The 15,036-nt window shown below is 41.0% G+C and overlaps 1 protein-coding gene across 1 annotated transcript in view; it reads right to left on the bottom strand.

Moving 5' to 3' along the window:
* EEFSEC (eukaryotic elongation factor, selenocysteine-tRNA specific) overlaps positions 1-15,036 on the bottom strand; it is a 186,981-nt gene that overhangs the window by 159,486 nt on the left and 12,459 nt on the right. Inside the window, 2 exon segments of the mRNA XM_007059980.4 lie at positions 6,516-6,857; positions 6,860-6,929. Coding sequence (XP_007060042.3) covers positions 6,516-6,857; positions 6,860-6,929 — 412 coding nt within the window.

Raw genomic sequence — 15,036 nt, 5'->3', positions numbered from 1 at the left:
GATGCCGTAGAGCAGCAAAGGCTCGCCTTCCTTTCCTGGTCTTCATCCCCATAGGGACTGAGCATCTTTTGCTATCTTTGCAGCCCATATGGTCTCCGCTCCCTATGGAGCATGTGTGAGAACAGTAGGACCAGAGATCAAATCTTTGATGATAGCAGTCTTGCAAAATTCTACTTGTCCACTAATCTGCAGTAAAACAGGTATCAATTTTATCATCATCAAAGATGGGCAAGTAGATTTTGTACTAATAGGTCAGCATATTTTCATTGCAATTTTGCAAGGTTGGTGTACCTTATGTGCATAGATATTAATTATATCTTACAACAAACTAATCAAAATAAACATTTTGTAACAACAACAACAAAAGTACTGCTACATTAATCTTACAAATAATCTCTAGCTGACCAAATCTGAACCTTGGTACCATGCCCATGTTTCCCTTGATCTCCCTAGACTGTTTTCATTGTAGTCATTTGCATCTGCAAGACATGCTTTTGCTATGCTCATTTCCCCCTCCCCAAGCTCTTGTGAGAGTTCAAAAGTCCTGGCCCCTTCAATGTATCAGGTATGAATTAATACCCTTCCTTAAGAGAACACAGCAGCAAAGTGGAAACAGACACTTGCAAGGCAGGCTTTTTTGAAAGGAACTGCTGGGACAAATGGTGACAATGAACCTCTGGTTATGAAGTAAACAGGTCAAAGGTTCAGACAGGCATAAGGATTATGAAACTACAAGTTTGTTAAAATTTCCCCTGCAGGTTTAGACAACCAGGGTCAAGCAGTAACTTTCTGATTAAAACTCTATAAGACTACTCTGTCCTTTAAACTTCAGAGGAAAAAAAACCAACAAAATCTATTTTTAAAATGTTCCTTGAGAAGTCATCTCAGTTCATTCAAAATCAAGTAGATAAAGGGCATCTGAAAACTACTTACCTAAAATAAACAATTCACTATCCCTCACTGTATGCATGCAGGGTTAAAGGGGAGCTAGGGTGAGGTAATCATGTTCTTCTGTGTTAGTGTGCTGACCCTTTGTAGGGCATGAAATTAACCAACAGCAAGTAAGAAATCTGCTACTGGTTAAACTACATTGCTACACAAAGTGGTCTTAAAATGAAATATGGGGATTGAATGTCTTCTGGAAGATTAACTTCTATAACCTCTCTGCAGGTTTCCCCTACTGCTGAACTCATTTGAAAAACCATTCAGCACCCTACCGGATGCATAGGCCTTTTAGAGTACAACACACACGTACGAGTCCCACTCCTTTGAGGAAGATAATGACAGCTTCATGAAAATCTATAAAGCTCATTGTCAATACCAAAACAAAATCTCAAAACAAGCAGCAGCATCACACAGACTCGCCCACATGGAGTAAAATCCCGCAACAGCCTAAACCTGTGTATTAACCTTTAAAAAAATCACTCCATATCCCACCACCACGTCTGTCAAATGGCATAGCCTCAGTATTGAAAACAAGCATGAGCTGGTCAAGGAGAGAGTGAATTACTCCTGGAATTACCCTCTCATTCCAGTCACAGGGCCCTTTTGCTGTATGTGAAACTGGCAAGGAAATAGATGCTGCAATTATAGAGAAAAACAGACAATGTGTAAAATGGCAGAGAATTGCTCAATTACTTACGTGAGATGGAATTTTAGTCATGTAATTGTGATGAGCTTTTTGCTGTTTGTGATACAAGCTAAAGAATGCACCTCAAGGCTAAGTTTTTCAGGGCTTTGATTCTTTGTTTAGTAACCCTCATCTACTGCAAATAACCCTATATGCTTTTCCAGTGCTACACGAATAAAAAAAGAGACCATTATCAAGCATCTTTACCACTAAGTGGCCAAACAGCAGTGATGGTCTTGGTTATATGACAAGCAACCTTCCCACTACAGAAAAAAAAGTGGAACTATACAAATCAGTCCTATTGCAAGCAAAAATCAGTTTTAACCATATTCATGTACTGTTTTCAAAAGTAAAGGCTAAGCAGTGGTTGTACAATGACTGAGCACGTAATTGTAGCAGCCATTCTGTGCTCAACAACTCAAAGGCAGCCTAAGACTTTACTGGTCGTAGGGGAGCCCTGACAAGCATATCATTTGTCTCCCTTCTCTGTCATATATAACTGTGTGTTGTAATGTAGATGTGAAGTTCCACTTTTACCATGACACCCACAAGAAGTATGTCAAAGACATTTTCAAAATATATATTTAAACTGTGCATTTTAATATATACTGAATCCCGTGCATGTCTTCACAGAGTCATAACATGACCATATTGCTGTAACTCACCCAGCATCCTCAAACTATTGTATTTGTTGCCTTTTAGTTCCACCATTGTCTGAAATTAGATAGTAATTTTTTTTCAGTGCAGAGATTATTTCTTATTTATAATGTGAGGCACCTAGCACACAAGTGGGCACTGGAAGATAAGTTATAACACTTGCAGCTGCACTGTACAGGAGAATAATGAAACTAAGTGAAATCCATGGTATATTCCTCAGCATGCAGTAACTCAGAATGCCTTACCCCTTCACTGCTGGTGTCTATGGTCTGAGAACAAACTGATATTGTTGGGGCATAAGTGAAATTAAGACTAAAAAGTAATTAAGAAGTCTAACTGGAAAAAGTTATACCCACCATTTCATTCCAACCTTGACTATAACCTTCCAGCTAAAACCTTAAGAATGCAAGATGACTGGAATTAACGTTTTCTATTCCTAGCATGTAGGTAAAATATTCTTTGATTTAAAACTTGATATGTTTTGCTCTCAAGGGCAAGCTTTATAAGAAGAAAGATGCAACCACACAGAATGAAATATGACTTCCATCTTCCATTTTTCTTCTTATTTGGTTACTGCTCAAATATTCTGCATTCATTTAAACCAAGGTTTCATCTCCAGTGACACTTCTTTTATGTTGTCATGAAAAGTATTTGCAAGGTCAACACCACCCTGCATAACAGGAGGAATAGGCAAGAATACAGGATTCAGCTATGAAAACTCCCTTTCAAATAATTAGCAAGATACAACATGATTTTAAAGGATGGGTTGTTTCAATCATCCCTTTAAAGAGGAGCTGCCACCCAGAGAAAACTTTCAAATAGAATATACTAAATAATAAAACAAATAATATTTTGGGCCCACATAACACCTTTCATCTAGGAATCTCTATGTAGTTTACAAACAGTAAGCTTCGCAACCTCCATGTGAGATTATTGTCTGTAGAACGGATATAACAATATCTATATCTATTTACCTGTCCTATGTCTGATGTATTTAAAGATATTTGCGTTTAAACTGGTCTTTTCTCCTCCTACCTAACCCTACAGGGAGGTCAATTTTTGAAGTATATGATGTTTTATAAAGCACTCGCACAAAAGTACCTTAGTATTTCCAACTATCATGATTTTATAACAAGTCTCACAATAGTCAATGTTTTACTTAAAGCATGGAGTCCCACACTTACAAGAGAATCTCAGCTTTAATTTAAAAAAAATAAATAAGTCACTACGCTCCATGGTTGGAGGGAAAAGATTGAAAGATTGAACTCTAAAGGCACAACACTAAAGGCAGATAAAAACAAACAAAAATGTATTATTTTTAAAATCTCAGGATTTGGTGGCCTGATTTCTGAACAGATGGAATTGGCAATACTGGTACCTATGGACTGAACCATTTTAAACATGGATTACGAAATAAATCAGGTGTTATTTGGGCCCTGATCCACTAGGGTTACGCACAGATCCACTAGCACAGGTCAGATTACAGAAATTGTAATTGTTATATTTGGCCAATATTGACAGTCGGGATCAAACAATCACAGTTTCTTTTAAAAACCAATAGAAAAGAAACAAATGACAACTCCATGCTATTAATTAATAGGTAAGGGAGTGTGATTTTTAAACACTGCACAGATTATGAAAACTATTTTTTTCTAGTGCCCTCCTAAGTATTCCTCCCAGAGATAACAGTTCCAGAGAAAGTTTGGCTCTCTCAGATCTTAGTAGTTTCCCCACAGAGAGCAAAGCCTAAACGAAAGTTTCTACACAGAGACCTCAACAAGAACTGTCCTGTTCACAAGAACAACTTAGTTCCCTATAAAGTAAATAATCAGTATTTCTGTAAATTATCAGGCACCTTTGCTGTGAAACAAAGCACAACTGTGGGCTAAATGCAGCCAATAGTCGCCCTCCCCCTGTAACTGCAGAGTAACAAAACAGCTGAACTGAACTGCAGAGGGTTTTACTGCTGATGAACACAAGCAATAAATAATTTCTATTCATCTATCCAGGATGATATACATACAAGTCGGTATTATGGTTGTGCGCATCACTGGCACCATTTGCAAGTAGCACATCTGTCAAAAAAGTGTTTTTCCAGTGGACTACATGAAATTAGTTGGTAGGTCCCAATCCAGCTCCCAGGAAACGGGTGACCACATCGTAAAACTGCCCCACTAACTGGTTCTCTGTCTGGCGATTTGAAAAGAGTCTAAGGACAGTAAAGGCATGAGAAATGTACTCATCTCCCCTCTAAAGAAGGTCCCTATAGATTAGCAATAAGGATCACCAACTGGGTCACTGTGTGATAAGCTAGCACTATGGCTGCTCATGTTGTACCTTATATCCATAGAATAGCAGTCTTCAGGGCTGGCACCTTTCATGAGCACTAAAATCACTTTTTAAAAGTGTGTATGTTTGTTTTTAGGGGGTTCCTTTTTCATGTGCTAGCATCACCTTGCCATATAATTGTGTGATTCCTCAGGACAGAATATTTCGTTCCTGTGCCAATTTCTTTTAAAAGCTTTGTGTCTCAAAGAGCATCAACTTAAGCTGCATAACTAGGTAACATGAAACAAGAGATTAAAAAACACACCAATATTTACAAATATTAAAGGAACAACAATATACAAGAAAACATAGAAACAGCTAAACAATACATGCAAAAATAAACCTAACACTAATCTAAACCTCAAAAGAACTTCTCTCCAGCACTTACTGATAAGTGTTTGGGTTTTACAATAATCTGGATCTTTGAAAAAAGAAAAGGAGTACTTGTGGCACCTTAGAGACTAATTTCAGAGTAACAGCCGTGTTAGTCTGTATTCGTAAAAAGAAAAGGAGTACTTGTGGCACCTAGTGCCACAAGTACTCCTTTTCTTCTTAGAGACTAACAAATTTATTTGAGCATAAGCTTTCGTGAGCTACAGCTCACTTCATCGGATGCTGTAGCTCATGAAAGCTTATGCTCAAATAAATCTGTTAGTCTCTAAGGTGCCACAAGTACTCCTTTTCTTTTTGCGGATACAGACTAACATGGCTGCTATTCTGAAACCTGGATCTTTGAGTAATTTCAGCCACAAACTTCCAAATCAGGTTTTCTTCAATATGCTTTTACATCACTGAAGTTCTACAATGGTTAGAAGATGCAGTGATCTCAAATTCCTTTACTTCAGAGTTCACACACTGAGCTGAAGTCAAAATCCCCCCAAAAACAATGTGAGTTTATTTTAAAATGTGCTGCTGGAATAAGTCAGGCTCCTTTACCTCAAATTTGCTTTCAAGGAAAACATTTTAAAAGAACTGAAATGTACACAGTACTTCTAACACTATAGTCTGACAAATGTTAAGAACATCTCAATCTAGGTAGGAGTTTTGCATCTGAATTTCTAGCAAGTTATATATGAACATTTCAGCTGCAGGACTGCCAACCTCTGACAATTTAAATGAGGGAGAGTTCAAGAAGTTTGAAAGAGAAATTGTAACTATGTCCATGAATATTCTCACATCCTTTCCATCAATAAAGAAATGTTTAAAAAACAAACACATTACTATAAACAAAACTGACTGGTTTACATGCAGTTTTTGTATCAATAAAAATATTTTGGTTAGGGGTGTGAATTTTTACAGAAAGTTATACCAATATGAACCCTGGTGTGGAGTAGTTACATCAGTGTGAGGTTGTCTTTAGCATAGCTTATTCCTTTTCCACTACAGGAATAAGCTCTTTTGACTCCACATAAGGCAGGGCTACACTTTTGCTAGCATAGTAACATTGGTTAGGGGTGTAACTTTTCATGATATTGTTATACTGGCAAAAGCCCTAGTATAGAATCAGAATAGCCCTAGTATAGAATTTATAACAACAAAAACGTAATTTTGCTGGTATAAACCATGTCTCCACTAGAAGGATTTGGCACCTGTTTAGGTAGTTTTAACGCTTCCCTCCCCTGGCAGGAGGCAACTCCCAGCTCTTCAAACCCTCCCACCGCACACAAGACAAACTTTACTTTTTTACATTTCCAATTCCCCCCACTCGACCCGCTCTCTGCATCCTCGGAAAGGATACCCACATGTACACAGTGGAGGCGAGACCCCCAAACACACACACACACATATACAGGATTCACTTCTCCCTACAGAGCAGATCCCCTGACACGGGCGGGGGAGAAGCCCCCGCCCCTCCAGAGTCACAATCTCGCTCAGGGGCCTGTCGCGCCCCCCCGCTTACCGCCAATGATGGTCCGGATGAGGGAGGCGTGTCCCGGACAGTCCACCAGGGTGAGCTGGAGCTCGCCAGGGCCGGGGCCCAGGTGCGGCGGCAGCGGGGTGCGGAGGCAGGAGAAGCCCAGGTCCAGGGTGATGCCCCGAGCGCGGCTCTGCGGGGCCCGGTCGAAGGCGGCGGTGGAACCGGTCGTGCTGAGCGCCCGGGCCAACGCTGTCTTGCCGCTGTCGATGTGCCCCAGGACCCCCACGTTCACATTCAGCCTCCGGGGGGCGCTGGGCCCCGGGGCAGCGACAGCCGCGGAACCGGCCATGGCTACCCTGTTCCCTTCGCACACCCCCGGTCCGTTCCCAATAGCGCCCCCGCGGCAACACGGATCCCGCGGCGACCGTTCCGGGCTCTCTCCGCGTTCCGCCCTCTCTGGGGAGAAAGGGAACGTCTGGCACCCGGGCGGTAATTGGGGTCACCCACATTAGCTATATGACAGGGTCCGGGGCTGGCTCAGGATATGTCCCGCAGAGAGCAGAGGGAGCCCAGGGTTTGTTCTTTGCTAAAGCTGACAGTGGGCTGAGCTCTGTACCAGACTTCGAAAACCTGGCTGCTGCTCCACAGAGTTCGCAATCAAAACCAAACAACTCCCAGAAGAACTCATGGGGAACCTCCGATACACTATAAGTATTACACCTACGTGCAAAATACATACCCACTACATGTAGAGACACAGTATACACTGCACACAATACACACCTGTATATACACAAATCCACACAATGCATACAGCAGCATGAACACATGCACACAACACAGTACAAATCTGAAAGGCTGTTAGGAGGGTGCCACAAAAAACAAAATCAGACTCATGGTTAGTGGTGTAAACAACGTACATCTATGATAATAAAAATAAATAAATAACAGGCCCAGGACTCATCCATATTCTCTGTATTCATTTGTTTGTACGTTAAATCCCCAACATCAACCTTTCATATTTGTCTCTTGGATTATTAGCCCTCCAGGGCAGGAATTGTCTCATGTTTTTACGGCACCAAGCACACTGTGCTGGACTCTTTGGACACTACCATTGTATCAATGCTTTTTAATAACAACAGCATTAACATCCTCTACTCCAGGGGCTGCCCAAATTCTTCAAGCAACTGTTTCTTCTCTGTGTTAGATAGTACCACTACCTCCCATTCAATTGTTCATGCTCTATCCTGCAGCGATGACTGAGCTGCATTCATAAAGTTTGGAGCAAGCTCTATTGTGTTTTATAATTGTATAAAACTGAATGGGAGGTGAGTCATGCTAGTGCACCAAGACCGGCCAGAGAAACTCATCATTAAGGTACAGAAGGGAAGTTCAGAGTATCAGCTACCAATGCCTCCAGGGAATTATTTATAATAATCCCTTGGGTGCTGAAATTCTTTCATAATTTAAATTTTCTTTCATCATACACCCGTGCTAATGTGTTACTAGAAGACTGTTGACGGGTACTGAGCTGCAAACATTGATTTGCTATCTAAACTATTTTTAAAGAACCTCTCACTGTGATGTATCTAAGAGTCTCAAGCTGATGACATTTAATGCTTTTTTTTTTTAAATAAAATATGGATAGATTTGTTTTGAAAAAAATCCATATTTTGAAAAAAAGCAAGTCAATTTTTGAGCAAATCAATCTCACCAGACTCCTTTTATTCTGTATTACTCATTTGTGGATTTTTACAAAGGTTCCTAGTGGAAAATAATTTATATAGAATGTATCTTACTTAACTGGTTAGAAACATACCTGTAAGCAGTCAAGAGTAAACAGTGATGAGAAGTTCTCCATACAGCACTTCACAAGAGAAAATAAACTTCCCGCATGAAGGAAAAGGGCTGGATAAGCATCCAAAATACAATATGTCAAAGAAAAGAGACCAATGTATCCCTTGTGTAAGTCCATGACAGAGATACCCCTTGGCAAGATGTCCTCTGTTTTTCTTTGCAAATATTTCTCACCTCAGCCCTGACAAACGCCCTACACCAAACACATTGTACAGAATATTTATTCATAACGAGTAGTGTAAGTGTAAGTGTAGGTGTAAGGAACCTACAGAAAGCTCATAACTTGTCAAGACTCAATCATTGCAAGATGTGTATATGGGTAATATTTAAGGAATATTGTATTGATACTGAAAGTGTGCTTTATGGACTTGGAGTAGAAATTAGTCACCAGGACGTAATGTGTCTCGGGGATGCCCATTCGAGCAAGGAGTTGTCTCCCTAGTCAGCGGTGAGGTAATGTGCGGTTCTATTGTCTACCCTTGCCACAACCCAGAACGGTCAATGGAAAACCGTCAAAGAATTGCAAACACTCACAATGCTTGGAGGTGAAAAGGAACATTACACAAGGTAGGAGAGCACCCTAGCTATGAATAAAGACAAAAGATTGTTTCATTATAATAGAGTGTAGAGAAAGGTATTCTGTACCATTCACTGAGAAAACCCATTAGGGAGCAAGGAGCTTTCATGAATGCGTGGATCCTCATTCTTGTGAAATCAGTCAGCTGTTCAACAAACTGAATTTGGGGAGAAAGCCTATCTTAGTATATAGGAAAGGTAACTTGATAAGTGTGGACCCACATTGGTGTTTTATAAGCAGTTGTTTCCACCACTTCCTCTCATGTCTAGTTAAATCTTTATTTTCTTTTTTGTTTTATTAGAAGTGCTCACAAATGCTGTGTGGTTTCTGGGAGCAATGGTTTAAGGAAAACCTGGGGTACACTGCACTGTTGGGTACAGAGGATCTGGAACCTCTGTGAACAGCCAGTGTCAGGGGATGGATATCACAGGAGAAAGGGAGTTGAGGATTAGGATGCACCTATTATTAACATGCAAGGCCAAGTTAGGGCTTGCACAGCCCACAGGAGAGTGCCTGAATGGCTGAACAGGTGGTGGTGTTAGGGATCTGACATCCAGCTACCACACAAAAAACTCCCTCTCACTGGAGACAAGGGATAACAAGCTGACACACAGCACTGGATATCCTGAGAACTGTCAAAAAGTCCTTTGCCTTCAATGAAGTTACAGAAGGTATGTTGGTACCAGTATGTTTAACATAATAAAAGATCCACAAATGTATTTCCAAATGACAATGTATCTGAATCATGTAATGACTGAAAATGAGAAGTATGTTAATGTTCTGAAATGATGGAAGATGGCAACAAATTGAATAAATCAGTCAACTTTAGGACTATATGTCAAAGACATCTCATCTCACAAGTTTCTAAGTAAACTGGCCTTACGTGATATACTGCTATTACCTGTGTGTTACGGGATTTTTCCAATATTCTGCACATTTTTTCCAAGAGAAGCAATATCAGTTACATTTAAACTACCTTATGCAATAATACACATTGTTAATAATAATACTTAGCAGTTAATAGTGCTTTATAAGTTCAAAGTGATGTAAAACATTAATTGATTGATTAAGTCTTACAACAGCATTATGCCCATATTACAAATGGGAAAAATGAGGAAAATATGTGAAGTGACTTGCCCAAGGTCATATATGGCAAGACTGAGATTTGAATTTAGAATTTTGACTCACAACTGTATGCTTATTCTTCCAGAGCATATTGCCTCATATTTTTAATATTATATATTTCCTTTCATCCAAAGATCTTATGATGCTTTAGAAAATTAGGTAAAAATCAGCTCTATTTTATGGGAACAAAGAATTTAAGTGACTTGCCAAGGTCACACAATGATTCAGTGGCAGAGTCAGGAGCCGAAGACAGTCCCAGTCCCCTGCTCGATTTATGAGAGACCATCGCCTCCCTAGAGAAAATAAACAAACAATCTCACACAGGCCAGTAAAGGCAGTGAGCCTGGTTATTCAGTATACTCAAAGGAATTGCCCTTGCTCCCATTGCCATCAATGGGAGTTTTGACAAGGGAGCTGGATTAGGCATAATATGTCACATTTCTAACCAAGTGCCCAAGCGTTGAATTGTTTTATGTCAAATCATCATTCTTCAAAGCTCACATACACTTTACTGCCCTGAACTCCTCAACCAATCAATACATATATTCATACACACACACACACACACACACACACACACAATTAACTGTAAATGTACATCTATCCACATAAGGATACAAGAAAAATGCCTGTATAATTCACACAGATATATTACTAGATCACATTACATACCATTCATATTATAAATATACTGTATACTTCATATTAGTATTAATGATAAGACTTCTGTGGATTTACAATTTTATTTGAATTACTATGCAAGAGACATGCATTTCTGTTTCATCTTCAACTTGTATTATCTTAAAGGTGACCTGCAAAGGAATAAAACATGGATTTGTGCTCCCTTTTGCTTCCTTGAGATGTATAACTACAGCTTGAAACTTTCCAGGGGTTTTTTTTGTTTGTTTGTTAGGGGAGGCAGTGTTTTCTTCCATTTGTTTTTACATAAGAAATTTAAGTTGTCAGGATATTATGCTACAATGTTCAGAGTTATGCTAGATGCCTCAAAGTACTTATACATTGCATGAGGTCCCTGCCTCAAACAGTCTGCAGAACTGGGGCCTTCGACCATAAAGTGCCTCAAAGAGGTAGGTCCCTTTGCAGGATGAGGGTCTAAAATAAAACCTATTTTTCCTAGAAAACTATTATATTTATGATGTCACAGATACCAAGGATGTGAAACCTGGTGAATTGAGAAAGGAATGATTTTTATTTATATTATTTTTAAAACTATCTTTTTTCCCCCTTTTGGTTTTACTACCTCAAATCCCTTAGAAAGAGTTAGAAGAAAAGATACCTTTGTTAAAGATTCAACAGTCTCCTTTGATGAAGGGTTGAGGAAACTCCCAATCCAATTCTCTCCAAAAGAGACCTCTAGCAATATGGTAAACAAGACTTTATATTCCTGATATTTTGTTAGAAAATAAACTTCCAGCCTTCTCTATACAATATAAAGAAACAAATGATGGCATAAACGCATTTTTGCTCCCCTGAAAATAATATCCCCTTTTCTACGCTGAATTCTTGCTTCAGAAGTGTTCACTTTGTTTGCTGAAGTTTTCCAAGACTCATGGGAGAGAAGGTAGGAAGTCAGACTTTTGGGAAGGGCTAAATGTGTAAAGGTCATTCTCTTCTCTCACACACATACACATATACACACACATTCTTTCTCTCCAAAAATAATACACTATTTGACAGTTTCCGGATTTGGCATGTCCCACTGAAATTTGAAAACTTATGTGAAACTAGGCCATGTCCTGTAACCTCAAACATTTAGTCTAAGAAAACAGCTCTCAAGTCTCCAGCTCCCACCTCAGGTATCACATGACGTCTGTACCAAAGAGGAGACCTATAGGAGGGCTGGGGGTGGAGGGCAGAAGAGAAACTGAAGTGAAATCAGTTTGTTAAACCTGGGGAATAACAAATCAGACTATGTGAACGGAAGGTATTATTTTTCTGGTTAAATGATTAGTGAAATATTGGATTATGCTCAAAGCGTTTATAACGTGAGAGGGACAGCAAGGTCTCAAAACCGTCTCAAATTCTGCTAAAAAATACCACTGATATAGAGGAAAGAGATGAATGACTCATGCTTAACATCTAGAGTGAATTTAACCTCCTCCACTTTCTCCTAAAATAAATGCCTTGTTCAGCCAAGGTCAAGAAATTCGTGTTAAGTTCAATATTTCTCATGTTGATGTATCATAACAACACATGCTCATTCACATCAGACATCAGTTACAACAGATCCCCTAAGCTGTTTAAGTTCAGCCTTAAGACTTTACTGTAGTACCACTTTTACTCTGCCCTTTCTGGGGAACATACAATTAATCCTGTGTGGTCTGACGAGCTGTGATTCTTTGGCTGGGTTTTCCCCCCATATAAATTGTCTCCATTTTAAAAAGAACAAATACAGTGCAATACTCAAAACAAAGACAACACAAAATTAAATAAAACAGGCCAATCCCTTCTCATCTTGTGGATGAGAGTAATCCTGTTGAAGTTATAGGTTTATTCAGATGACCAAGAGGTGGAAGAGTTAGCTACACCAAGTAAAAAATTGTGGTGGTCGCTTGACCTAAATTTTGCTGCATATGGCAAAAACCAAGATGACTTTAATTTAATTAATGTACTCTCTACAGGTAGTCACTGAAATTCAATCCTCAGCGTGGGATGGAGTTTTATCCACTGAACAGAGCAGAGCATAGCAACCAAAACTCCTGTGTTCTAGTCTCAGATCTGCCATTGACTCACTGTATTGCCTTAGGCCAGTGGTTCCCAAACTTTAACAGCCCATGAATCCCTTTCACTAAATTGTGCAATCTCATGAACCCCCTCCTAAAAATGAATATTTCCAGGGATTTAAGTTTAAATTTCCTCCGCACTCCATGGGGCTCCTGCTGCTGGACCCAGTTGACCACCCCGGTCAACTGAGCTCGGGCTGCAGATCCCACTGCCCACCAGGGCTCAGGCTGCCAGCCCCCACTGCCCGGCCCCGCTCTTCCTGGGGCTCGGGCTGCCAGCCCCACACGAAGTGCTGGGATTCAAGCTGTCGGCTCCCCCACTGACAGGAGCAGGGTTCAGGCTGCCAGCCCCAACTGCCTGGCCCCGCTCTCCCTGGCGCTCGGACTGCCAGCCCCGCAACCGGGTCCCACCTGCTGCCTCCAGTGCCCAGGGTCCTCTGGCCGCCATTAGTGAAATTTTTCTGGCGAACCCCTGTAACATTCTACAAACCCCCAGGGGTTTGCGAACCCCAGTTTGGGAACCACTGCCTTAGGCAAACAATTTAACCTCTCTGTGTGTCCATATACAAAAGAGAGATAATAATGTCTATCTCACAGGGATTGTTATGTATTGTTTAAAAAGTTTCTCAAGATCCTACAGAAGTAGAATATTGTTATCCACTCTCTGGCTCCATATTAAAAAATTAATGTTGATTTTCCCCAAAAAATGTTTGCACACTACCACAGAGAAATAAATAAGTGATTGTCAGGTGTGATACAATAGATTACTCAAACTATCCCCTGCAGTTTCAGAAGGGATATCAGGTTTTATATGTTGATTGGGCAGATTTTAGTACAAGCTAAAATTTGATATATGGTTCACTCACTGGTTCTTTCTGGTTTCTCCATTGATAAGATTTTACCTGTAGCCTTGACTTCCTGTTAGTTATGTCATTGTCTTTAAAACTCTTAGAGAACTTGATGATTGTTTTCCCAGAACTGCAAGATGCTTGAAACAGGACTATACCAGCTAATAACATTTTACTCCTGGGGGAATTCTGTGCCACTGTGCATGTGCAGAATTTATGTCCCCCGCAGATTTCCTTGCTTCCCCGCAGAAAAATGATTTTCTGAGGTGGAAGCAAGGGGAAGCCACAAGAGTGGCCATCCGACCCTCCCCAGCAGTATGTTTTGGGTGCCCGGGGCAGTGGGCAGAGAGGTAAATCACTGTGGGGCGGGGGCAGGAGTGGGGAAGACCCGGCTGGTGGCTCCTACCCTGCACCAGGCTCAGCTGCTAGTCTGGTTGGGCTGGGGAGGATGGGACTGCCTCTTCCCCTGCACAGCATCTAGGGCTGGGTCAGACAAACCCCCAGATTTCTCCCCAGGCTGCAGAAAACTCTGCAAACTCCCACACACACACCCCGCCCCGCCCCCATTGCTCCTCAGCTGCAGTGGAGGGATCACTGTACGGGGAGCTGCTCCCCCATCCACCCAACCTGCATGCATCCAGACCCCCTCATATCCAGACCCTCCTGCCGAGCTCACCCCCCACACTCAGACCTCCCCCCGCCAAGCCCCGCTCCCCCTGCACCTGGATCATCCTGACAAGTCACCTAGATCCCCAGCCCACCGAGACCCAACCAGCTGCACCTGGATCTCCGACCTCACTAAGCCCCACTCCCCTAGCATCTGGACCCCCACACTGAACCCCCAACACCCAGACCCCCATGTGGAGCTCTGTCCCTCCCCACATCCAGATCCTCCCCCCAACTAAGCTCCAACCATCTTCACCTGGACCCCCCTGCATTACTAGTAAAAGGGGAGGGGAAAGCTGAACTGGAGATGTCCCTTTATTTACCAGGTAATGTCCCCTGCACATCATCATGCTATTTAAAATATTACAAATTTCTCTAGTGTTTGGTATTTTAAATATCAGAACACCAAAGTAGTTTAATATTATAAAGTTTTCCTATTTTTCTAGTATTTTAAATGTAGTTTAAATAGTCACCAAATACTCAAAAACTGCTACAATAAATAGTAGCAGATTATAACAGGATAGTTACATTTTAGGACCCTGCATAGGAATGCAAAGTTCTTTTGCTGAGTCATCCTACATAAAGATGCAGGGTAGTTTTTGTACAGTTAGAGTGACAGGTGCATCTTGTTAGGTACAGCCAGAATACAAGACGTGTATAGAATATAGCTCTGCACAGCAAAGAAGTGAGGTAGAGGAAATTCCAGGGACACTCCAAAAACAGCCATATGCGGGATGGAGGGAATC

Source organism: Chelonia mydas, chromosome 7, assembly GCF_015237465.2.
Source record: "Chelonia mydas isolate rCheMyd1 chromosome 7, rCheMyd1.pri.v2, whole genome shotgun sequence".
NCBI lineage: Eukaryota > Metazoa > Chordata > Testudines > Cheloniidae > Chelonia > Chelonia mydas.
The sequence above is the reverse complement of the archived record's forward strand: the minus strand, read 5'-3'. Positions and strand labels throughout refer to the sequence as shown.